Source organism: Rhinolophus sinicus, linkage group LG01 (genome assembly GCF_036562045.2).
Source record: "Rhinolophus sinicus isolate RSC01 linkage group LG01, ASM3656204v1, whole genome shotgun sequence".
Lineage (NCBI taxonomy): Eukaryota > Metazoa > Chordata > Mammalia > Chiroptera > Rhinolophidae > Rhinolophus > Rhinolophus sinicus.
The window spans coordinates 179,984,328-180,010,946 of record NC_133751.1 but is presented as its reverse complement, the minus strand read 5'-3'; the positions used below and the strand labels follow the sequence as shown (position 1 = coordinate 180,010,946).

The 26,619-nt window shown below is 35.4% G+C and overlaps 1 protein-coding gene across 3 annotated transcripts in view; it reads left to right on the top strand.

Moving 5' to 3' along the window:
• Nucleotides 1-26,619, top strand: part of C2CD6 (C2 calcium dependent domain containing 6) — an 85,218-nt gene that overhangs the window by 19,194 nt on the left and 39,405 nt on the right. The window contains exons 6-13 of one of the 3 annotated variants that reach the window (XM_019726809.2): nt 5,394-5,438; nt 6,564-6,632; nt 8,332-8,411; nt 14,617-14,763; nt 20,960-21,065; nt 22,900-22,966; nt 24,712-24,755; nt 26,094-26,387. In XM_019726809.2, the coding sequence (XP_019582368.2) occupies nt 5,394-5,438; nt 6,564-6,632; nt 8,332-8,411; nt 14,617-14,763; nt 20,960-21,065; nt 22,900-22,966; nt 24,712-24,755; nt 26,094-26,387 (852 nt within the window). The other 2 variants (XM_019726808.2, XM_074340021.1) reach the window with 2 other exon arrangements.

Genomic DNA, 26,619 nt, shown 5'->3' with positions numbered 1-26,619 from the left:
CTGAACTCAAAGGAAGAAAACTAATTTGTTAGTGAACAAGCATGAACAATCTGAAGGGTTTTCAGTGATTCAGTGATATTTGTTAGGGCATAAAGCAAGGAAGCCCTCAAAGACTGATGGAGTTATGTCAAAAGACACAGAAACCAAATTGCAGAGACTCCTACTGGCCAATTTCAGGGTAATTTGAATATCAAAAAGATCATTACAAATTCTGAATAAAGAAAAATCTATGAATCCTTGGTGATTTTCAAAAAATAAATAAATAAAAGAGCATGGGAAGAAAAAGGGAAGTTTTTTATTTTTATATAGAAGAATGAAAATAAGTATAGAAGGAATGATGGAATTACAAATTCACCATTTTTGCAACTCTTTATAGTAAATAATGATTAACTTAACAGTTAAGACTTAGCAATGGTACCCTGTTTCCCCCAAAATAAGACCTAGCCGGACAATCAGCTCTAATGCATCTTTTGGAGCAAAAATACTTTATAAGACCGGGTCTTACATTATATTTTATAAGACCCGGTCTTATGTTATATAAGATCGGGTCTTATATTAATTTTTGCTCCAAAAGACACGTTAGAGCTGATTGTCCAGCTAGGTCTTATTTTCGGGGAAACACAGTACTAAAAACATTAGGTAAAAGGTTATTAGGGAACAAGATACTTACATGGTGCCACAGTAATGATCCATAGATTAATTACTGCAAAGGGGAAAATGTGCCTGTATAATAGAGAGACGTGGTGGTTACCACTTTAAACAAGAGTTTGAACCTTGCATGAGTAACTATGGACAACTTAACATCATGTACTTCCTACGGCGGCACAATGTAGACACATCATTACCTATGAATTATTCTCATCAAAAATGTTTAACTCAAGTATAATCAAGCTGAGTCTAGATCTAGCTTTTAGTTTAACAGGAATTTAGGGGATAGGGAAAAAAATTAAACACTACCATGATGATAAGTTAACTCCATAATGTGAGACATACCATCTTTAATTCCTTAAAAAGTTAAGATCATTAAAACAAACAAACAAAGATAGAGGAACTGTTCTAGATTAAGAGGTATAACAACTTTGAATACAGATTTGAAGAAGTTACAAAAGACATTCTTGGGACAATTAGGAAATTTTGAATATATACTGAATATTAGATAAAATTCTAAAATTGTTCATTTTCTGAAGTGTGATGCTGATATTGTGGTAGAAGAATATCCTTGTTTTTACAGTATGTAAGGTGAAGTTTTAACATTTTGGAGTGAAGTGACATGATGGCCGCAATTTATAAAAATGGTGCAGTAAATATATATATATCTATATACACACACACATATATACACACAGGCATACACACACACGCAACACATACACACAGATAAAGTAAACATGGAAAATGCTAGAACAGTTTTAACATTTGTTAAATTAAACAAATGTTTGAACTTGTTTAAATAGGTGGAAGGTATATTGGTACTTGTTATAGTCTTTCAACTGATCTGTGTGTTTGAAAATTGTCATATAATAAGAACTTGGGGAAAATCAGATAACTTTCCAATATATTAGCAAGAGGCATCAGGTGAAGAAGAACATGTTGACTAATGAATAACAGTTAAGCACTGGAAGATTCTCAGAAGAATTTGGGGAGAGGAATGATGAAAATTCATTACATGGCAATTTAGGCATCAGAAATATGTGACATTAGTCACATTTTGTTGAAGTAGCTAGAATACTCATATTTAGACTACATTTGTTTGTGCGAACTTTTCAGTATTTAGTTTTATGAGGATAAATTTTTTAAATGAAAATAACACCTACCATCCCACAATTCTTGCACAGCATTTCATTACCAGAATTTCCTTCCAATTCTTTTTTATAAACAGAAGCAGAAGAATAGAAAATACAAAGAGAACCAAATACAAATTCTAGAACTGAAAAATACAGTATTTGAAATAAAAATTTTATTTCATAGACTTTGCAGAATAGAAATGTCAGAGGAGAGACTTTTTTCCCCTAATTTCTTTAAAATATATATCACCAAAACAAAAACTATAATCTTGTCTTGTGGGGTTTATAATGTTTGTAGATGTGATGCATATGACAACTACAGCAAAAGGATGGGATGGGTGCTGGGGCTTAAATGATGTAGAAAATCACAAGATTTTTGTATTTCCCCCCGATTATATCTTTGAAAACTGTAATACAGTATCAACCAAGATGCAGAACATTTCTATCTCTACATGTTGCCCTTTTATAGCTATACCCACTTCCCTCCCACACCGTTCTCATTTCAAGGATGTTATATAAATGGAATCGTACAGTATGTAACCTTTTAGGATTCTTTTTTTTCATCCAGCATAATTCTCTGGAGAATCATTCAGGTTGTTGCATGTATTGAGAGCTTATTCCTTTTTTTGTTGTTGAGTAGTAATAGTCCACGGTGTGAACGTACCACAGTTTGTTTCATCATTTGCCCCCTGGAGGGCATCTGAGTCGTTTCCAGTTTGGGGTTGTTATGAATAAAGCTGCTATAAACATTCACGTCCAGGATTTTGCAAGAACATAAATATTCATTTCTCGGGTTATTTCTGGGGTGTAAGGTGGTTGCTTGTGCAGTTTTTAAAGAAACAGCCAAACTGTTTTCCAGAGTGGCTGTGCCATCGTACATTCCCACGAGAAATGTAGGAATGATCCAGTTTCTGCTCATCCTCGTGTGTATAGTCACTATTCTCTACTTCAGCCATTCTGATAGGTGTGTAGTGTATCTCGTTGTGGTATTAATTTGCAATTCTCTAATAGCTAATAATGTTGGAATGTGTTTTCATGGGGGCCTTTTAATTTGATTATTCCATTTTTCCTGAAGTGTTTAAATAGGTACAAGAGGCATAGGCTGTTGCACAGACTCTACCTCAACTGTACAGTAAAAGGTCAAGGACAGTTCTGTTATTACGATGGTTCTAGTCAACAAGCTTGTGCTGTTCTGTATGTTCTCCAAAGTTTGAGCTCCATCATTTGCTATTTGGGTCACATGCGGGGTAGGCTATACACCATTTATTTCGGTTCTAGAACTGCTAGCTAGGGTCGAAATCCTCATGCAGACTGATAAAATCTAGTGCTTGGATGAGGTGGAAAGACCTGATGACCAGACCCAAACCACAGATCATGGGAAGGCCATCTGATTGTACAATTATCCTGCCAGTACACATGGAGAGGACACACATATATTTTTATAATTGTCAGTTAGTGTCAGTTGCTTTCTGAATGTAATTGACTCTGATTATGGAGGACAAAAACCTTGAGTTGAATTAAACAAATCACATAATAGATTTTACATAGGTTTATAAAGAAACAATTAGTTTGTAGCATGAATCCCTAATCCCTGGTTCCTTCCTATCCCCGATACATCTTGGTCCCTTTGAGGTTCTGAGAGAATCCAGACACATCAGCTAGCTGTTAAGCCTTAGGTAATTAAGGCATATAAGTATATTGGAGTTTATAATATTCCTGTATTGATTATAAAAGGGAATGTGATTAATTTTGGGATGAATCGTACTATTTGTGTTTATTGCTTTGGTTATATGATCCTTACTAGATGAGCCGAGGACTAGGTGATAAATTCAACGGTTAGACAGATTGGTAGCCACTGCAATTATTTGAGAAAGGCAACAGAGAATTCAAAGGCGTACAGGATTGTTACAGTAATGGTCCCTACAGAATCATATCTCTCTGTAGCCATACCTCTGAGGAGTGTACAGTTTCCCCCTCCCCTCCCAGGCTTAGCCATGTAACTTGCTTTGTGCAGAGCAGACCCAAATTCAGGACAGGAAGCCAAAAAGCTCATTGCCACACATTGAAACTCACCAGAGGAGCTGACTGAAGCCAAGCCTAAAACTCAGTGGATCTGGATGAGATGCACATTCAGGATGAATATTTTAATTGGCTCCAGTGAAAACTCAGTTGGGCAGATCTGAATGGGACCTGCAGAAACAATACAAATACATTTACAATAGTTAAAAGTATGACTAAAAGTTTACTTTTATATGAGGGAGATGAATCAATAGGTTGAAATCTTTGATCAAAAGCAGAGACAGTTTATAAAAGAGAAGAAGAAGAAAAAGGCAGTCTTGGAACAGTGAGATGTTTCCCCACTCCCCACTTTGGAAAAGGGAAGCTATCAAAAGCAAGAAGCTATTATATAAAGAGCAGGTTGAAGGGTCATTAAGGAAATCAGTTTAAGTTATTTACGAATTTCCTGAGAAATCTTATGATATTATATGAAGAACTTAGAGCAGGTCTTTGAATAATGTCATTTTGTTATAAACATTGATGAAATGCCATAGGAACTTAATTAACTCTTGTTTATATCAATTAGCCTATGGTATTGGTGGAATTGCTATATGTCATTTCGCTTAAAGTCCCAGAACCTATCAACTACGTTGAGTGAAGACTTACTGTTTATGATAAGCTAATTCTGTGCAATGTCTGCCATTGTAACCACCTATTATTTCCCTCATTATAATATCTCATCAGGAACTGAAAGGGCAGGTGTTAAATAGATTCTTGTAGAGTAGGGGGTGCAAGCGATGTGTGAACCAGGTGCCAGATTTCACTAAATGAGAATTAGTGAACAGAATGTCTAAAAGACATGCCAGACAACAGGAGACTTAAAAGAGGAAAACTGTTTATATCTACATGGAAACAATAGGAGGATGTGTAGAGGATGTTACCCCACCTCCTGATCCTGAAGTATGTGAGCCTTCACTTGAGGGGTCTGTAAGGGAAGTAGCATCCTTAGTGGTGAGCAAGGTCTCAGGTAAAGCAAAGGGGAATGTTTAGTGGAGCAGTTAAAGATGTAAGGTTGTTTGTTAATCATAGAATGGGAATTCCATGAACCACAATGGAAAATGCTGGGAAGAAAGGGAACCGTGGGATGATGGATTAGGTAGGACTAATAGCACAGCAGAGATGTACCAGATATAGTGACCAGGGATACTATCAAAGATTTACCTGGTTAAAAAGATCCCAATAGTTCCTGAGAGATGTGAGAAGCAGTTCTGTCCTGAGTCTGCTTATCTTGTAGATTTGCGTTTAACCCTTCAAAAGGAGTGTAGGCAAGGGGGTTCCCTCTAAGACTTCCAAAAAGGGGAACTATAACTAGCAGGAACATTTTTGTCTAAAACATAAATGTAAATATTAACCTTTATTTTTGGTAAAACCTGGAATTTTTATTTTCTTCCAACCATTCATTATGTTTATATTTTAGCTATTAAATTAATATGTGTATTAAAAATCATTACCTGATTTTTAAAAAAAATTATGCAATGGTTTGGATTATATACAGGTGACTACATGAGTGAGTCTATATTTTAGAACTTTATTATTTATTACTTTTTCTAGAAAGGATGCTTTACTGAAGAATTTCAAATGCTGAATAAAAATACAGTAAGAACTTGACTGAAACTTCCAAAGTTTTGTGCACACACTTAACATTTCATGTAACTTTAATATTGTTTGTAGCCTCTGATACTGTTTTTCATTCTTTTGTTACACTACTCGTCACTGTTTGAATTAATGGAAATGTATTAAATAGAAAGTACAATATTTGCTCACAAAAATCTTCATCTCCACTTTTTTTTTGTTTTGTTTTGCTGCTATCTTACTGTATGGTGAACAAGAAAATTAGAAAATATTGGGTAAGAGAGTAAAATGCCTTTTTTGACTGCATAGCCTTAAGATCCTCACTTGCTGAATTAAGGGACTTATTATTTTTCTCCTTGAGGAGCTTCTAAAGCAGTGGTGTCCAAACTTTCTTCAACATTTTTCACCAAGGGCCATATGCGGTAAAATACACAAACAGCCGGGCCACTCACTCGAGGTGAAGTACGTATTGCCTCACCTGGTTTATTTAAGTAAACTAAATATGTTTTTGGAATTTGCTGCGGGCCAATTAACAATGGATCACGGGCTGTAGCTGGCCTGCGGGCCGCAGTTTGGACACCCCTGTTCTAAAGAGTTATTTACAATTCTTACTTGAATTTCTTTTTAAGTACTTAAAAATTGGCTTCTGCTGCCAATAGTCAAGAGACTTAAAAAAACAGAATGATGCTCGTTTGAGATCATTACCTCTGACACCCTCCTTCATTTCACATATGAGCAGGCTGGTTTCAGAGAGATTAAATCACTTGTCTAAATCAAAATATTATCTGAAAATGGAAGTGGAGGTGGGAGACATGTGAGTAAATACTTTTAAAAATATATACGTGTATATTAATATATATACACATATATATCAGCATAATCCTATTAACAATTGTAAATTGATATTCCTTATATTTTAGTCATATAATATTCCTTAACTTTAGCATAAAAGTTTTTAACATTTTGGGAACTTAGAAGATTCTGCTATAGGAGTTCCTCGTATAAATGTTTATTTGTTTTTTAAATCAGGAGATTCATGCTTTGTTTTTCTAACTTAAAGAATTGTGAAGTAAAAATATCACTTGTTAGCACTTCTTCATTAAAATAGCTTTCTGATCAAATAGTAAAATAAATTTGCTACATGTTTAGTTTATCTGCAGGGTGGAAGTGGAATTTATGTTCTCCTATGGAAACTTTGGTTATGGATTTTCACATCAGGTTAGTTCCCCTTTTAAAATTTATTCTACTGCTGCTCTTCAGTCAAATCATCCTCTTCTGAGTCTCTATCCTTTCCAGTTTGATAAATTCTTTAAAATAAGTATTTTTAAAAGAATGCTGTTTTTCTCCAGCCTAAAGAAAAATGAAACTTTATCATTATTTGCTTATCCATAGTATAATAATGATCTTCTATTCAGCACATCTTTATTATAATACTTGCTCTTGTCTTTTGTGTGTGTCTGTGTATGTGTGTATACCCACTTATGTTAATTGAAAACAAAATTATTTAACTATTCAAGAAGTGAGTGTGGATTTTTATATCTAAAAGTACTTAATTAAAAATGTTATTCAGATAACATTTTGTGCTCTGATCACATAAGCTTCTTTCCCCTGTGGTTGTTTCAACATCTGGTGTTGTTTGTATCCTCCTTTATTCATCAAGAAAGTAATATGCCCAAAGAAGATGTCTTCCTAGCTTTAGCCTGCCCCTTTAAATTCACTACACATATCCATGTTGCAGTGAAAGAGTTTGTACATTAACCTATGTCCTTTTCTTTCATGATGTCCTTAGGTTAGATTCCTAGAATGGAAATTATTGTCCAAAACAATGAACTTTTCAAGGAATTGTTCTAGATAAGGTATACCACCATATATTTTCACTAAGTGTTTGAAAGAATTCTTGATATCCTTGGATATTATCACAGCTTTGGGGCGTTTATAAATCTAGTCCTATTAGTGCTGCTATTATACAGGGGAAATGACCACTATAATCTGTCATTTTTAGTTTTTGATACTTTTTTATAGTCTTGGTTGTTTTTTCATTATGAATTGAGAGTGGGTACAGTCTTGTTAAAAAGCCTACCACTTTGTTAACTGAGAAATCTCTGTAAAATGTATTTTAAAATTTTGCCTATGGTATATCATTAAATATTTTTAATACATTTTGAATCTGAGGTAAGTAATATAGAAATGAAAGCCACTAGGCGCAGGTTTTCTTTTTTTTCTCTGCTTTGATATTTTTTCTTTTCTTTTTGCCTATTATCTTTATTTCCTTATCATGAATTAGGCCTTACAGGGGCCCCTAATTGTTTAGTCCTTATTGTGACAATCATAATTTATGAGCACCAACTTTAGAGAGATATCCTATTCTTAGGGAGATATATCCTTTTCAAATAAAGCTTGGCAAGTATTGTTTTATGTGGACTCTACTACAAACAAGGAACAAAAGGATTGTATGGAAAAGAGTGGGGAATATAAAAAAAAGTTCAACTTGAGTTTATGTCACTGAACTTTTTGGTAATATAGTCCCCTACTTACCTGTCATGATAATGTAAAAAGAGTACTTCACTAGGGGCAGATAAAGCTGCATTCAAATCTTGGCTCTCTTGTCTATTGGGTAACCTTGAACCAATTACGATTTTCTGTGTTGTCTGTAAAATGGGCACAGTTATCTACCTAATAGGATTATTGAGAGGATTAAATAATATTAAAGATAAAAACTTCTTTAATATTAATATTAAATTATTAATATTAATGTATCTTCAATAATTTATTGAGACATTTAGTGCTCAATAAATATTAATTCTTTCCTCCTCTCTTAATTTCTTTTCACCTTAATATGAATCACGTAAGGCTTATTTAGTAGCCCTAGAGCATATGTAACTAAACAGTATTAAAATATACTTACCATTTTCTTCAGTTAAAATCTCTTCAGAAAAGTATTGAGCCATCCATGTTTTTGAACGTTGCACCACCTCCAGAAAGAACAGACCCCATGACGTAAGTGTTTGAAGCCTTATTAACACAGTCAGATTGTGTGGCATTTAAAACATTTAGGCCATTTGACATAGCATTTTTGTTGTATTAACACATGGCCAGAATGGGTCAGAATCCAAGGTAAAGAGAGCAGTGAAGTGTTCTCCTTAAAAAAAAGGGAGAAATTTTGAGTTTCTGGGTAGAGCCCTGGAGAGAGGAGGTGAGGAGGTCTAGAGATAAGCAAAAGAAAAGAAGGGGTGCCAACTTCATGGATGAAGGAGGGAAGGGAGGGGTAGTCTGATGAGGAAAGTCAGCCAGTGGGATATTCCTTTTGTAGGAAGCAGTGAGGGACTTTTAAGATTAAAGTGTCTAATAGTTTTTTGTTTTCAGTTCTGCAGTATAGTAATGTTGCCCCCACTTCTACACACTTCAATTGTTACTAAATCTTCAGCAAAAAGTCTATTTATGGTCAAAAAATGTCATTAGCAAATCAACAGTAACTTAAAATATAATATGTAAACCAGTGTTGAAATTTCAACAGTAAAAACAGATCAAAGAAAAATGAGCACCTGAGAGATTTATTTAATCTATAATTTTAAGAATAGGAAATGGGAAATTTCTGAAATGGGATTGAGGGAATTAGGTATAGGATGGGAAATTATATTCTGAAGTATTTATTGCCCTATGTAGTCTTACCGACACTGGGTATTATCATTAAAAATAAATTTTGTTCATTTGATATTGGTGATTTGTTGAAATAGTCAAGTGCAATGTTTTTCTTACGTTTATTGATTGTTATTTCCTTATCCATTCATTTATTGATTCAATAAACATTTATTGAATGTATGCTATACCCCCAAGACATTGCAAATACAAAGATAAATGAGGCCTGGTCCCTGCCCTAAAGTAACTCATGGTTTAATGCAAAGGTAACATGTAAAAAATACTGTATACATAGTATAATACAAATGGGATATGCGCCCTCTAGAGGTAAACATAAAGAACTATTGGACAAAGCCAAGGAACTTTTCACACAACTTAGGGGAGTTAGAAAGAAAGTACTATCAAGAAAGTCTCCACAAAAGAAACAGTGTTTGAAGTAAGACTTGAAAAATGAGTAGTAGTGCAACAGGTTGGTTCTGTAAGGGTTAGGAGACACATTCCCCAAAGAGGGTACGTGTGTAAAAGGTGGGAGCCATAAGAGGCTACATGGTATTGGAGAACAGTGAGTAGTTAGGTGCGAGTGGCTAAGAGCATAGGAACAAGGAGGGGAGCAATGGAAGATGGAAGATAAGCTGGAGCAGTCAGCAGGGGCAAGATGTGGTGGTTAAGAGTTTATGCTTTAGATCCAGACTGTATGGGTTACTTACATCTTGGCTCTGCCATGTACTAGCTGTGTGACCTTGTGCAAGTTACTTAGGCTCTTTGTGCTTCATCTATTGGATGGGATAAAAATAATTACCCAATTGAGTTACTGTGATGATTAAATAAGTTACATATAAAGCACTTAGAACATGGTAGCAAATAGTAAAATACTTGGTTGGTTGTTAGCTACTTACTAAAGTAATAAATATGTTATCATCGCCGTCATTATTATAGGTTTTTGCTTCTCAAATGTGAGTAAATTTTACTGTTTTGAATATTCAGGAGTGTGTCAGGGTAAAACAAAGGCACTGGAAAATATGGTCAATCTTTCTGGAGTATTACTTTACTCAAAAATTTTGAGAGGGAAAATGTTATATTAAAATTAACATCTACATATTATGAAATAAAAATTTTAAATTACATAAATTTTTAAGATGACAGAGTGCTTCCAAGAAATGATGTGTTTATGTCTAACTGCATTAAGGTACACCTCCAGAGACCTCCACTGTCCTCTACCCATAAGAGTTCTTGATTGGAAAAGTTTGGAGATGCTGCAGGAGATATATGGGTAGAACCACTGAAGAATTCTAAGTGGGGGAAATACCATGATCAACGTACATTTTATAATGATCATATCAGTAGGATTGAATATGGACAGAAAGGGTTTAGGATTGGAGGAAGCTGTTGTATCTCACGTAGACGTGAGAGATAATGACAATCTGAACTAAGGAAATGGATTAGTGGGTGTAACAGTTAATTTTACGTGTGAATTTGACTGGGCCATGGGGTACCCAGATATTGGTCAAACATTATTCTGTGTGTTTCTGTGAGGGTGTTTTTGGATGAGATTAACATTTGAATCAGTAGACGGAAGCAGATTGTACTCCCTAATGCAGGTGGCCTTCATCCAACCAGCTGAAGGCTTGAATAGAACAAAACAATCTGACCTTCCCCTGAGAAAGATAATTCCTCTTGCCTGACTGCCTTTGAACTGCAACATTGGCTTTTCCTGCCTTCAGACCCAAATGGAAACATCAGCCATTCCTGGATATGAAACCTGTAGATTTTAGGACTAGAACTACACAGTTTGCCCTCCTGGGTCTCCAGCTTGCCAACTCATCCTGCAGATCTTGGGACTTGTTAGCCTCCATAATGAAATTAGCCAATTCCCTATAGCAAATCAATCTCTCATCTTATTGGTTCTGTTTCTCTGGACAATCCTGACTAATACATATTTTGATAGTGAGAGTGGCCCAGAGGAACAGAATATTAAGGAAGAAGGTTTTTTAATTGGTTCTGTTGTTTCTGGAATTGGCTCTTTAATCCAATTGGATTTAAAAACTCTAATACTCTAGTTCTAGTAGTAAAAAAGAGCACTGATAATCCACAGCATAATCTGGCAATAGAGATATGCCAAATACCACCATTGGGTACTCCTAATTAACCATTTATAAGGAGCAAAGATCTGGGTGACTGTGTATATGCAACTTTCAAACATTTTTGTCAAACTAATAAATATAACAATATTGGCTGGATACTCCTAATGTTGCTGGACAAAGTTGAAAAACAAAAGGATGAGTTCAAGGATTCAAATTCCCAGCTCAATCATTACATAACTGACCTGAAATAATCTATGTGTGCCCTGGAGGAAACCTTTATCTCCTGCAGCCATGGGACTAAGATTGCTGAAAATCAAACCCAGAATTTCATGCTATGACTGGCCAAATTACAACTCAAGTTGAACTCCCAACCTCTCAGGATATCTACTTAAAGTGAGGACATCGATTGGAATGGGAATTCCAACAAAAGTTGGAATGGAAATATGGGGGAAAACCCTGATGAAGCTGGGGACATTGAGCCCCTAAATTCTGATGTGTCTTCTTTGCCAGTGGAAGTGACCTCTCAGCCCACACTGGAAGAGACCTCTCTACAACCAGCAAAAATGACATCACCATTTCCAGGGGTAGTGGCCTTTCCACCTCTCCCTGAGAGGATTAACCCTGCATTGCTTGAGGAAATCGGAATAGCCTCCTCTGAGGCAGTTGTCATGCGAGACATGCTGATTCTCCTCCTCAGGACCCACCCCCACCATCCATCTTTGCTTCTAGGCCTATAATCAGACTCAGGTCCCAGCAGGCCCCTAAAGGTGAGGTACAAAGTGTGACCCATGAGGAGGTAAGCTACACTCCAAAAAGAACTACTTGAGTCTTCTAATTTATAGACAGAAATCCTGGGAACATGCATGGGGTGGCAATAATGGTGCAAGGAACATAAGTTTTGGGTCACACAAAATTTATTGATACGGGCTCACTAGGCAGAGATTCTGCATTTAATGTTATAGCTTAGGGAGTTGGAAATGACTCTGTTTGTTTGGTTTTTGGCTCAAACGTGGACCAAAAGATGGCCCACTGTGAGTGACTGGGAAATACTAGACCTGCCTTGATTTAACATAGAGGAAGGGATTCAAAGGTTTAGGGAGATCATTGGTGTTAGAGTGGATTTGTCGTTTAAGACCTATTCACTGACTCTGGGAGGCTCCAGAAGATATACCTTTCACCATGACTGTGAGAAATAAATTTGTGAGGGGAGCCCCATCCTTGAAGAGTTTTGTGATTGCTCATCTCTGTAGAACATATCTTACAGTGGGAACTGCAACTACTGAACTGGGAAACCTAAATGAATTGGGAGTAATTGGATGCTGAAGTGTCAGGGGCCACGTGATGCACTTAACCACCAAAGGCAAGCTGGGAGTGGTTACTGTGGTAGACAACAGAGTCAAAGCAGCAATCCGCATAGCCTAGCACACAGATCCATGACACTGGCTAGTTGATCATGATGTTCCTAGAAATAAAATACGTAGGAAGCATACTAAATTCTTACTCGACCTGTATAAGCAGCAAAGTTCTAGGTCAAGTGAACCAAAGTCTAACCTGTCATAAAAATGGAGTCACAGCTTCTCAGTCAGTTCCTAGTTTGAGCCAGTTTATAGCTTGAATGAAGGGGAGGCCTGGTCCCCTTGAGGAGAAACCCTGGTACATTGCCAGAAATTTATAATGTTAATCTTTCTCCCGGCTTTCCCCCAAAGGGAACTGTAGCACTTTTCCAGGATAATTGTACATTAGAGAAAAAGAAGTAATCCGAACTTTCAGACACTACTAGACACTGGCTCTGAACTGCCACTAATTTCAGAAGACCCAAAACGTCACTGTTGTTGACCAGTCAGAGTAGGGGCTTATGGAGGTCAGGTCATCAATGGAGTTTTAACTCTGATGTATCCCACAGTGGACCCAATGGGTCCCTGAATCCACCTGTGGATATTTCCCCAATTCCAGAATGCATACTTGGAATAGACTTGCTCAGCAGTTGGTGAACAGCTACACTGCTTTCCTGACCTGTGGAATGAGGGATATTGTGGTGGAAAAGGCCAAATGGAAACCACTAGAGCTACCCCTACCAAGGAAAATAGTAAACCAAAAGCGACATATTCCTGGAGGGTTTACAGAGATTAATGCCGTCATCAAGGACTTGAACGGTGCAGGGGTAGTGATCCCCATCACATCCCAATTCAACTCGCTTCTTTGCTTGCGGAGAAAACAGATGCATCTTGGAGAATGACAGTCAATTATTGTAAGTTTAACCAGGTGCGGACTCCAGTTGCAGCTGCCATGCCAGTTGTGGTTTAATTGCTTGAGCAAATTAACACATGTCCTCAAACCTCGTATACAACTATTGACCTGACAAGTGCTTTTTTCCTCCATACTTGTTAAAAAATACTGTCAGAAGCAGTTTGTTGTCTTCTGGTAAGGCCAGCAACACACCTTCACTATTCTACTTGAGGGGTATCTCCCCAGCCCTGTGTCATAATTTAGTTCATAGGAATCTTCTCGTCTTTCCCTTGTACAACATGTCACACTGGTCCATTATAGTGATGACATGATGCTGTTTGGACCAAGTGAGCAAGAAGTAGCAACTACTCCAGACTTATTGGTAAGAAATTTGCATGTCAGAGGGTGGGAAATAAGTCTGAAAACATTCAGGGGCCTTTTACCTCAGTGAAATTTTAGGGATCTAGTGGTATGAACTTGTCAAAATATTTGGATGTGCTACTCTGGCCCATTTACCAAGTGATTTGGAGGAAAAAAATTATATATATATATGGAGAGAGAGAGACATATACATACATACATTATATATATACACATATACATACATACATATGTACATACATACATATATACATGTATATGTTGCAAATATATTTTCTTCCTGCTCTTTCCTCCTTCTGTAACATAAGATATATTGACTTTATATCATAATATTCAAGTATTGTTAACCTTACATCATAGTACTTAAGTTTTGGAATATCAAGGAGGAGAGTGAACATCATCCAATGACTTTACTCCTATTCTGGAGGAAGGGGCTAGTGAGTTTTTGGTTGTATGTAGGATAGTTGTATCATGTTGGGCAGAATTATGACATTATTTCCATTTGGAGGCTAAATATGTTTTAAGGAGATGTTTATGGGTGCCAAGTTGACAAGGACTGGACTTTTGATAATTTTATGTGTCAACTTGACTGGGCCTAAGGTAGAGATTGGGAGAGAGATCTGGGCCAAACACTTTAGAATTTCAGGTTCTTCTCTCCTTTCCCAGCCCTGCTGCCCATGATCTTAGTAGTAAGAGTACTCAAAAGAGTAGTTCTCTCAGGATTTCTGACTTCTGTCTTCTTTCCTAGTTCTCTCCTTTGGTAGTCCAAGGTGGATAGGTGAACTTACAGTATAAAAAAAGAGAATGATTCCAAAGTGATAGCTACCCCCAGTTTTAGAAGTATAATTTCAATATTTAATGTTATTACCATTTTGCAGAAATGTGATTATACCACAGCCGATAGAGTATCCAGCATTCTTATCCCCAGACCTGAACGTTCCTGTTGGGATGCCAACTTCAGCGTCCCAGTCCAACCAGCCTCCTCTAGTGAGACTTACGAAACTTCAACAACCACCTCGGGAAAGGTAAAAAACAAACCAGATTTTTAAATCTTATGTATGTGTTATTTATATATTAATGTTTTCCTTTGAGATATGAACTTGGTATTGGTCCAGAAACCTTCATCATGGTGATATTTCATGGTCTCAGAGGCTATTCCTGAGTTTTGCTTATCATATTTAGGTGTTTGTTTCAAAAAGTCAGTGCTATGGAAAGAAAAGAGGTGAGAACTCATTTATAAAGTACTGTCAACCTAAATAAAGAGGTAAACGGGGGCAATCTCAAAGTTGTCAAAAAGATGAGTTTATTCAGGAATAGCAGAGGAATTATAATTAAGGACATGTAAATTGTAGCAAGCTACAGATGAGTCCATTGAGGGCTTGCAGGAGGCTGTATTTATGGGCAGGGAATGTAAAGAGGGGAAAGTTCAGTTGGAGTCTTAAAATGAAAAATAAATGGATACTAACTTTGAAAATTCCCCGAGCTGACAAAACCAATAGCCAGTCATACAAACAAAGCTCAATTCAGTTTATTTTGCAAGACCAACTTGACTTGGGTCATTTCTTCTTCATGATCCGGAAACCATAAGGAGAATTTCCCAAGGTTGATGAGAGGCAACCCCTGACCAATTCTCTGTGATTTAAGAGAATTCCAATATTTTCAAGTTGCTGATAATTTAAGGAAAATGAATTTTCAGTCCTTAAATTTTGTTTCTCTGCAGGCACATGCATGAGATTTTCCATGTTATATCCTCGAGTTCCATTTTAGATTGAAATTCTTTCCAGGAGAAAGTAGGTTTTATTTCCATATTTGTTTGTCTCAGTATATTTTTTTATTTTTCTTTTGAGTGCTTCTTTAACTCACTATTTATTCAGTAGCATGTTGTTTGATCTATACATATTTGTGAAATTCCAGTTTCCTCTTAGAATTTCTAGTTTTATACTACTGTGGACAGAAAAGATGCTTAATATCATTTCAGTCTTCTTAAATTTGTTGACTTGTATTGTGGCCTAACATATGATCTATCTTGGAAAATGTTGCATGTGCGTTTGAGAAGAGTGTGTATTCTGTTACTGTTTGATGGAATGTTCTGCAAATGTCTGTTATGTTAATCGGATCTAATGTGTAGGTGAGGTCCAATGTTTCCTTGTTGATTTTGTTTGGGTAATCTAACCATTGTTTAAAGTGGGGTATTAAATTTCCCTACTGTTATATTGTTTTGCTGTTTATTTCTTCCTTCATATCTGTTGATGTTTGCTTTATATACTTAGGTGCTCCTACGTTGGATACATAAGTGTTTATAAATGTTATATACTCTTGTTGGATTGACCTCTTTGGCGTTATATAATGACCTTCTTTATCTCTTATTACAGTTTTTGGCTTAAAGTCTATATTGTCTGATATAGGTATAGCTACATCTCTTTCTTTTGGTTTTCATTTGTATAGAGTATCTTTTTCCATAGCTTCCCTTTCAGTCTATGCGTATCCTTAAAGCTGAAGTGTGTCTATTGTAGGCAGCATGTATTTGGGTCTTGGTTGTTTTTTTCCTTTAAAATTTATTCAGTTACTCTATGTGTTTTGATTGGAGAATTTAGTCTATTTACATTTAGAGTAATTATTTATAGGTATGGACATACTATTGCCATTTTGTTAATTTTCTTTCTAGCTGTCGTGTAATTTCTTTGTTCCTTTCTTCTTCTCTTGCTCCCTTCCTTTGTGGTTTAATGATTTTCTGTAGTGATATGCTTAGATTCCTTTCTCTTTATCTTTTGTGTATCTACTATAGGTTTTTCTTTCTGGTTACCATGAGACTTACCTAAAACATCTTATAACAGTCTGTTTTAAGCTGATAACAACTTAACTTTGAATGCATACTAAAGCTCTACATTTTTACTCTCCGACCACCATTTTATATTTTTGATGTGATAGTTTGCATCTTTTTTACCTTGTGTATCCAGTAACAAGTTATTGTAGTTGTAGTACTTTTAATGTTTTTTGTATTTTAACCTTCACACTAGAGTTATAAGTGATTAATCCACTAGAGTTATAAGTGATTCACCCACCACTGTTACATTAGAGTATTATGAATTTAAATATATATTTATCTTTACCAGTGAGATTTATACTTGCATATGTTTTGATGTTACTTATTAGCATCCTTTCCTTTCAGCTTGAAGAAGTCCCTTTAACATTTCTTGAAAGGCCAATCTAGTGGTGATGAACTCTTTCAGCTTTTGCTTCTCTGAAAGTCTCTTTCTCTCTCCTTCAACTCTGAAGGACAACTTCCAGGTAGAGTATTCTTGGTTGGCAGTCATTTTTCTTTTAGCACTTGAATATTTCATATTACTTTCTTCTGGCCAGCAAAGTTTCTGCTGAAAAATCTGCTGATAGTGTTATGGTGTCTTTCTTATATGTCACAAATTGTTTTTTCCCTTCTGCTTTTAAGATTCTCTCCTTGTCTTTCATTTTTGACAATTTAATTATAATGTGTTCAGTATGAGTCTTTGGATTAATCTTATTCCTCGGCTTCCTGGATTTGGGTGTCTGTTTCTCTCCATAGAGTATGGAAGTTTTCAGCTATTGTTTCTTTGAATAAGCTTTCTGCCCTTTTCTTTTCTTATTCTCCTATAATGCATATATTGGTCAACTTGTTGGTGTCCCATAAGTCCCTAAAGCTGTCTTCGCTCTTTTTCATTTTTTTCTTTTTGCTTCAGTTGGGTGAATTCCACTGTCCCATCTTTGCATTCACTGATCCTTCATTCTGCATCACCTAGTCTACTCTTGAACCACTCTATTGAATTCTTCAGTTCAGTTATTGTATTCTTTAGTTCTGTGATTTCTGTTTGGTACTTTCTTATATTTTCATCTCTTTTGAAATTCTCACTTTGTTCATGCATTTTTCTCCTGACCTCTGAGCATCTTTATGACCATTATTTTGAACTCTTTATCAGGTAAATCACTTATCTCTGTTTAATTAAGTTCTGTTATTTTTATTTTGTTGTTTTGTTTGGAACTTATTCTTCTCTTTCATCATTTGTCTTGACTCTGTGTTGCTTTCTGAGCCTTAGATAAAATAACCACCTGTCCTAGCCTTGATGAAGTGGTCTCATGTAGGAAATGAACCTTATCGATCAGCTCAGCCCAAACTCTTAGATGTTCTCAAACCTTTGTGATTCTTGACTCCACCTTCTTTGTTGTTAGTGGCTCCCAGTCAGTAGTTGGGGGCATATGAAAACTTCTCAGTCTCCCAAAGGGAGGATCTCAGTCAGCACCTAGTTTCAGGCTGATCGGAATCTGGGAAAGTATGCAGTGAAAGCTCTTCCAGGGAGATGGACTTTTTGTGCCTCTTTCCTTTGTGCTGAGCCTGGGTGTATCCCACGGAGCTGGGGATGCTCCTACGCCCATTAAGAACTGCTTCTTCGTGTGCCACAATCCTGTGGGACTGGTGAATGTAAGCCCCATTGCCTATGACAGCCAGGCAATCCAGGGGCCTGTCCCTTGAGTGGCAGCCACAAAATCTGGGGCACCAGATGTGTGTACGTTCTCCTTCCAGGGAGATTGTACTGGTGATATGGATTAGGCTAGAGGGAGAAGGTAGAGATGCTGTCTGCTGGTTTCCCTCGTTTCTGGGGAGGATTGCAGTCAGGCCCTAGGTGGAGGCTGAATTAGAAGCTTGACCTCCTCCCACCCCCCAGGCTGATAGCCATGGCAAGTCCTACCGAACTCGTGAAGAACTATTTCTTTTTTATTACAGCCTTGTGGATCTCATGGTCACAAGCTGTCTGTGTTAGCTTTCAGAACTAGGTGTTTGGGTGGTCTGTCCCTCACGTAGGAATCTTGAAGGTTGAGGCACTCAATCGGCGATCTAAACCTTTTTCTCCTCAGGGAGATGCTGGGGGTTGAGAGTTCTTTCCCAATTGTGTGGTGCTGTGTCAGGGGTGAAGTTTATGGTAGTGTGTCTCAGTCTTTCCTACCCTTTTTAATGTTGGTATTTTCTCATTTGCCCAATGTATAGGCGTTGTTTAGCTAGTTTCTGGATTTCTTACAGGGGATTGTCCCTTTTAAACTGTAGATTTGGTGTGTCCATGGGAGGAGGTGAGTTCAGGAGCCTTCTCACTGTCTTGGACTGGAATCCACAAATTTCTTTCATTTCTTGGCTTAATAAAACACAACTGCATACTTATAATTAGTTCTACATTCAAACTGAGTGTCTCCCCAAGCTCTACCTGCAGAACTTTGACTTGTCTGGCTCATCTTGACAGCAGTGGTTGCTGCTCTGCTTTCTGTTGCGTAGCAGCACCGTGACCCCCTTCTTCCTAGCAGAATGGGTCCCACTGAATCGTCTTCCTCCTCTGCTCACTGGCTCACATGTATCTTTCTTTTATGCTTTCATAATCTAGGGATGTTATTCTGCTCTTTATTCTCTTTATTCTTATAACTGCTTTGGAATTTGGCCCTGATAGTTCTCCGAGCAACAGAGAACTATCAGGGCCAAATTATTTTCCTGAGTTTTTTATAGAAGCTTTGGTTTAGAAAGCTTTCCTGTCTTCACAGAGCTCCCACTTCTGTTGTTTTCATTTGGTATTTAAAAAATAATGACTTGATTTCTAAGATTTTCTGGGGCTCTCTACGAGAATAGAGACCTGGCTGGTCAGCTTTGAGCATGCACAGTGGTTACACTGCTTCAGTCCTTTTAGTTCTTACCATGAGCCCTTTGTATTTACCCACTTTTTGACTGAGCAAAACCCTCCAAGTTTCAACTGCTAGTCTTAAATTGGCGAGCTGTGCTGTCCTGTGACTACCTGTGGGCTACTCTAATTCTCAGATTTAACAGGTGCCCTTTTATACCAGTTGCTTTCTCCCATATATACATTGATATTATGAAGGTCCTATGTATGTTTTGGGGTTCACAGGGATACCTTGTCACATGATTCTGTTGTAAATGCTGCCCGTACGTTTTTGGGTTTGCTACCTAGATACTCTGAATATTTTTATGTAGCTATTTGGGATGATTCAAAAACTATGCTGCCCCTGCTGCCATCATCTGCTTAGAATTTCCCTCTTTAGATAAGTTTTCATATTTATAGTAACTTACTTTTAGGGGGAATTTACTTAAACAATTATATCATCTACAAGTAACAACTTTGTTTCTTTATTCCTAATTTTCACTGTTTAATTTTGTTTTTGTTTTTCGTCTTATTATGATAGCTAGAAGCCCCAGTCAATGTGTGATATAAGTGGCAAGGGTGGCTATCTTTGTTTTATTTATGATCTTTAAAGACAATGATTTTAACAGTCAAGAACATTAACAGTCAAGAACATTATTTACATAGGATTTTTGGTAGATATCGTCCTATACCAGTCAGTAAATTCTTTCATTCTGTTCCTAGTTTTCTTATTTTAAGAGTTTTTTTATTTTAATCATGAATGGATGTTGGATTTTGCCAAATGCTTTTTCTCTTTAAATCAATTAAATTGTATTTGAATTATATTTGCTAATGTTAATGTCAAAATATCCTTATATTCCTAGGATAAATTTGTTCATGGTATGTTATCTGTATAATACTGGATTTTTTATACTAAAATTCTGTTATTTGTAACATTTGCATCTATGTTCTTGAATGAGATTAAACTAGTTTTCCTTTTTTTTGTAATGTCCTTGTTAGGGTTTTATATCAAGGTCATAGTGTCCTCATGAAATGAATTGGGAAACATTCCCTCTTTTCCGTTTAATTCTTCTTATTTAGATTATTAAAGCCTTTTGGATTAGAAGCTTTTTTCTTGGATTAGAAGCTAAATTCCTATCTTTTCATTTGTTTTACTATGGAAGATATCATATGTATGTTGAATAATTTATAAGATATGTATATATAGTTTATATAATGAGACCAATATTTATTGAATAATTTCTAAAACATGTATGTATAGGTTAAATAAAGATAAGACAATTGCCTAGATACTTATAATTCAGGTTAAGAAATACAATATCACCGATATTAGAAATGTGTTTTGTGTGTCCTTATAAGATTACATCCCTCTCCCAACTTTTTGATGCAATCATTCCTTTTCCTTTGACTGTATCCTTAAGCAATATATGTTGGTTTGCCTCTTTTAGAACTTGTAGAAATGAATCATACTATATGTATTCCTTTGTGAATCTACTATATATAGTCATATGTCACTTGCTTTTTTAAACTATAACTCTATGATTTCTTTGTTCAGGCTGGTAAAAATGAAAAAAGAATATAGAGATCTGAGTACATGGGGAGAAAAAGCTACATATTTAGAAGGAATTCTTAACCCCAAATTGGAATATAATCAACCTAAGGTAATTAACATAATACATTCTCCCATATATACCTTTGAATGCTTTTTATTTAAAAAAGATTATAGTAATTAAAAATGATGATCAGATATTACTTATGTTCTTGATATATAAAATGTTTTTTGTGGCTCACACACTTTACTATTTTGATAATGTGACATTCAATAAATATTGGTTAATAATTTAGTTTTTAACAGCTTTGTTGAGATATAATTTATGTACCATACAATTTATCCATTTAAAGTGTTCAAGTCAGTGGGTCTTAGTGTATTCAGAGTAGTGTGCCCATTGCTACAATCAGTTTAGAACATTCTCATTACCCCCAAAAGAAACCCCACAGCCTTTAGGCTGTACCCTCCAAATCCCCATTCCGCCCTGGCCCTAGTCAACAATGAATCTACTTTTTGTCTCTATAAATTTGCTTTTTCTAGACATTTAATATAAATGAAATCGTGCAATAGATGGTCCTTTGTGACTTGCTTCTTTCACTTCAAATAATGTTTTCAAGAGTCATCCTTGTTATCGCATGTATCAAGGCTTCATTTTTTTTACTGCCAAATAATATTCCATTGTATAGATAACACCACGTTTTATTCATCCATTCATCAGTTGATAGACATTTGGGTTGTTTTCACTGTGTACCGATTCTGAATAATGCTGTGAACATTCATGTGCGGGTTTTTATGTGAGCATGTTTTTAATTTTGGGAGGTATATACCTAGGAGTGGAATTGCTGGATCATATAATAATTCCCTGTTTAACTTTTTCAGGAATTGCCAAATTGTTTTCCACAGCAGCTGCACAATTTTACATTCAACCAGCAATGTATAAGGGTTCTACATCTTCTCTACCACTGGTTATTTTCTTTTTCTCTTTTAAAAAAAATAGCCATTCTAGTGGGTTTGAAGTAGTTTTGAGTTGCATTTCTCTAATGACTAATGATGTGAGCATCTTTTTATGTGCTTACTGGCCATTTGTATATCTTCTTTGGATAAATGTTCATTCAAATCCTTTGATGATTCTTTAATTGGGTAATTTGTATTTTTATTGTTGAGTTATAAGAGTTCTTTGTATATTTTAGATACTAGACACTAATCATATATACAAGTAAGGTTTAAATATTTAGAAATGCAATCTAACCTATACATATTGACCTGGCAATCAAGGATTCACATGGATTTCAGTAGGTAGGCAAAACATTGACTAAGATCACAGCCTTGAAATGGTAGTTATATTGATATATTAATGATTTTCAATGCCTCTGCAATAATTGGGCCAAGTTGTGCTGCTCTAGGATAAACTGATTAACATTTACTGATGCAGAATTGGTAGTTTAGGGTAAATTTTGTGCGGTCTTCATTAAAGTGACTGTGGACTTTGGGTTCTTATTGAAAGATCAGTATTTTACAAGAGCCGGTAATCACTCTACCTTATTATAATTCTTCTTGGAATTTTGTAAAAAGCCACATCATTTTTTAGCTCATAGGCCGTAACATATTTCAGTAAAAAAGTAATCTGTTTCCTGGGCGTATCCTCTTATACTCCTTGAAGTTACGTTACGTTATTTATCTGGTAATCTTTTCCTCTCGTACATTCATCATTCAAATACCCTATCAATTCTAGGATATCCTCTCCCTGGAACTTCAACTCCTAGCCAGGGTGTACCTTTCTTTAAAATAGAGCTATTTGGTTTGCTTTTCTCACAAACCTGTATCCTTCTTGTCTTCTATAAATTTTTTAAAAAATGTATTAGAAGGTATGAAGGCAGAGAAAAATGTTTTAGTTCTTTAAACATTTCTCCAATATATTTCTTTATTTTTTATTCTTTTATTTCTAGGGAAGTCATACCAATGAGGCACTTGAAAGCCAATTTGAAGAGAAGCCTGAAGCTATTATAACATCAGGTTAATAAACTAATTTATTTTTGTATTCATTATTAAGATAACTGAAAACAGGGTGGTCATATAACAAACAGAAAATTAGTCATTTGCTTTAAGTGGATTTCATTTTTTGGTTAGGGATGCATTTTGTTATAGTTTTGGTATATAGTATTTATTTTATAACACTTCAAAGAAAAGACTTAGACCTAATTCAGAGTTATTTTTTAATGTTCCTTTACTCCTTTAAGGACAAGAAAAAAAGTTAAATCTTAACCATGATCTATGAAAAGGTATTTTTGTTAAACATTGTTACGTAGAGCTATTGGTCTCTTTTATGTAGAGGTGTGTGTGTGTGTGTGTGTGTGTGTGTGTGTGTGTGTGTGAAGCGGGAGGAGAGAGGGACAGGAAATTAAATTAGCAGCTGTTCATGCAATCTTTAAAAAATTTCTGTTAAAAGATTCATTTAGAAAGTAAGTTCAGATAGATAGATATATAATACTATATCTTTAAAATCTTGGATTCTGAAAGTATGGAATAATGATTTATTGTGATAAGACTTTTACCACAGTTTACTTTTCTACTTCCCTGGCTACTACAGGCTTTGATATATTTGTTTCCTAACTTCTGCGAATCAACCAGCCTAGCAGAGCTATTGCATCTTTAGCCCACTCTTCACCTGAAACATTCAAGTTGTAGGTATAGGGGAATCACATTTCCCTCTTCAATATCACTGTTTAAGATAGGAGGTTAACCTCTCTCACTGGTGGTGACCATCTTTTCCTTTTTTTAATTTACGTTTTTTCACTTATCCAGAGAGTTCATTTCAAGTTCCATTGGATCATCTAGTAACTTCTTTCATTTGGTATTTCTAAAGCTTCCTATAGTTATAGTTAACATTTATTGATCACAGTGTTCTAGGCACTTTGCTGGGGTTATATAAATCAGTCCTCACAGTAATCAATTGAGGACATTATTATTATTAATCCACATTTTTACAGATGAGAAAACTGAGGATCAAACTAATCAGAGGTCACACAGCCATTAAATGATAGAGGTTGAATTTGAACCTGTGTGACCCAAGAGCTCAAGCATTTAACCATGTTGCTGTTCACATCTTATATATACTTGTATCATATCTATAAGATAAGCTATCATTATCCTATTTTACATAGGAGAAAATCAAGGCTCAGAAAAATGAGCTGACCACAGTCATGCAGCTAATGCTTACCATATAAATTTTTTTACTACACTTATGCGTTTCTTTGTATCTCAATTCTTTATTCCCTCTTTCTCCTTTTTAGGTTTTTCTTTTCTACTTGCTAAGTATGTATTCTTTATATTTCTAGGGATATTTTACAAGTGCTTTAGTCAATCTCTCTTGAATTGTCCTTTTTCCACTGGTTACATAAACTTTAGTCTCTTTTTCTAATCCCAACCCTATCACTGACCATCTGGGATTTGTTTTATTTCCTCTTATTTTAGTAAAAATACTGTATACTTGTTTTTATGTTTTATATCGATGGATCTGAAATCTTATTCTTATGTTTTCATTTTATTTCCACACTTGTGCATTTACCACTCCCCCATCTTCCCAGAGACTCATCAGTTTGTCTTTGCTAAATAGTGTTTATGTTTGAGTAGTTGCTTTGACTTAAATTGTTCTTTGTTCTTGGTGAGAAAAACGATAATATTTTATTCGTGTACATACATATAAATAACGTGTTTATTGTTTTATATACAATAAAATACTTCTATTCATTTATTGACAGATATCTCTCTTACAAAGGAGGAAGCTGAAACTATTCCAAGTGAGGTAAGGGAACTTGGAAGAGAACTTCTAATAGTTACCATTTTATAAAGGAATGAAATATTTGTAAATGGAGAAGTATTTATAGGTGGAAAGAAATAAGTACTCAAGCAGTTATTCAGGTTATCATTGTTATTTTTGTATGGCAATATCTGTACAATTGCATGATTTATTTAAGTAAAATTATACTCTTAAAAGGGAATTTTCAGCATAAAGTAGTAACATTTTAAAATACATATGAAGGTAGAGGACAAAAGTGTTAACTAAGAGAAGAGGGAAACAAGTTTAAAAAAAAGCATAGAGTTCTGCACAGTGATCTTAGAATTGGATGCCACAGACCGAACCACGTTCTTTACTTATTCTATATGGAATAATAATCTGTAGTTCGTAATAGAAATAAATAAAAAGTAGATTTCACATTATAATATTTGTTTTTATCTGATTTTACAAGTTATTCATTTCATAAAGTGGTAGATCCCTATTTAAACCAATAAAGAATAAAATATTTTTCTATATTACCTGACAAATAGGATTTAATGATTTCCATCCTTGGGTCAGTGGCTCCCAAATACCAGTGTGTACTATTTCCCCCAGTCCAAGGAGAGAGAGGAAAAAGACACTATAGAGAATTTTTCATATAGCTAAACTTATTTAGCTTAACAGGTTGTCTTTTGTTATATGATACTATTCTTTGTACTATTTTGCTATTAGAATTTCCTTTGTGATATAGTTGTGTTTTTTATGACATGTGCTATTTTGCTATTAAAATATCCTTTATTTTATGATATAATGTTGGTAATATAACAATAACCCCTCAATTTTCTATTTTGAGATGTTGCTGATTTATAAAACCTAAATATATGAGAACCATTGATTTATAAAGTAGTATGATCATTTTTATAAATAATATTCTATAATCCATGGTTTTAGGCAAGCAGAGAATTTCTTAACTCTTTTTTTTTTTTAATTGAGGAATATTGGGGAACAATCTGTTTCTCCAAAGCCCATCAGCTCCAAGTCGTCCTTCAATCTAGTTGTAGAGGGCACAGCTCAGCTTCAAGTCCAGTTGCTGTTTTCACCATTTAGTTGCAGAGGCGCAGCTCACCATCCCATGCAGGAACCGAACCGGCAACCTTGTTGTTGAGAGCTCGCGCTCTAACCAACTGAGCCATCTGGCCGCCCCTTAACTTTTTTAATAAGTAATGTAATAATTTAGAAATATCGATGGTAACTTATGATAAAGGATAAGGGTATGAATGATTTTAAGTCGAGTTTTGTCAGTTTTAAATATTTTCTAGTCAGTAATGATTAATTGGTAGTTTGTTTTATTGATATATTTTCTAGTTACTGGATAATGATGATAAGAAAAGCCTGACTCTACCAACTCTGAATCAGTCGAACCAAGATAATATAAATGTTGTTGCTCCTAAAAGTGATGAATCAATAAAACAAACAGATGCTCCATTATTCAAGATTCCTAGCCTGATGGTAACAGGAGAGAATGAAATACCATCTTTAGAGGAATGCAAATCAGAAGCCGTGACAAACAGAAAAATGAGTAATATACTTTTTCAACCAGAACTAAAGTTAAAAGCTACCTATCCAAGCCTTTTAACGACAGACGTACCTTCATCAGAGGTAATGTTGAAAAGCATCCCTATAAATCCAGGTGGGATAAAGAGGAGAAACTTAAATTCCTCTCCAACGGAAATTAGGTGGCAAATTAACAGTCTAAGCTTAGCTAGAAGGAAGAGCACAAGCTTCGTTTCCCCGGATTCAAAATCAAAAGGTAGCTTTCAAAGCCAAGATTCAACGGAAGACCTTGAACTAAAGTATCTATCCTCATACTAGAAGTATAAGACTAGGAAAA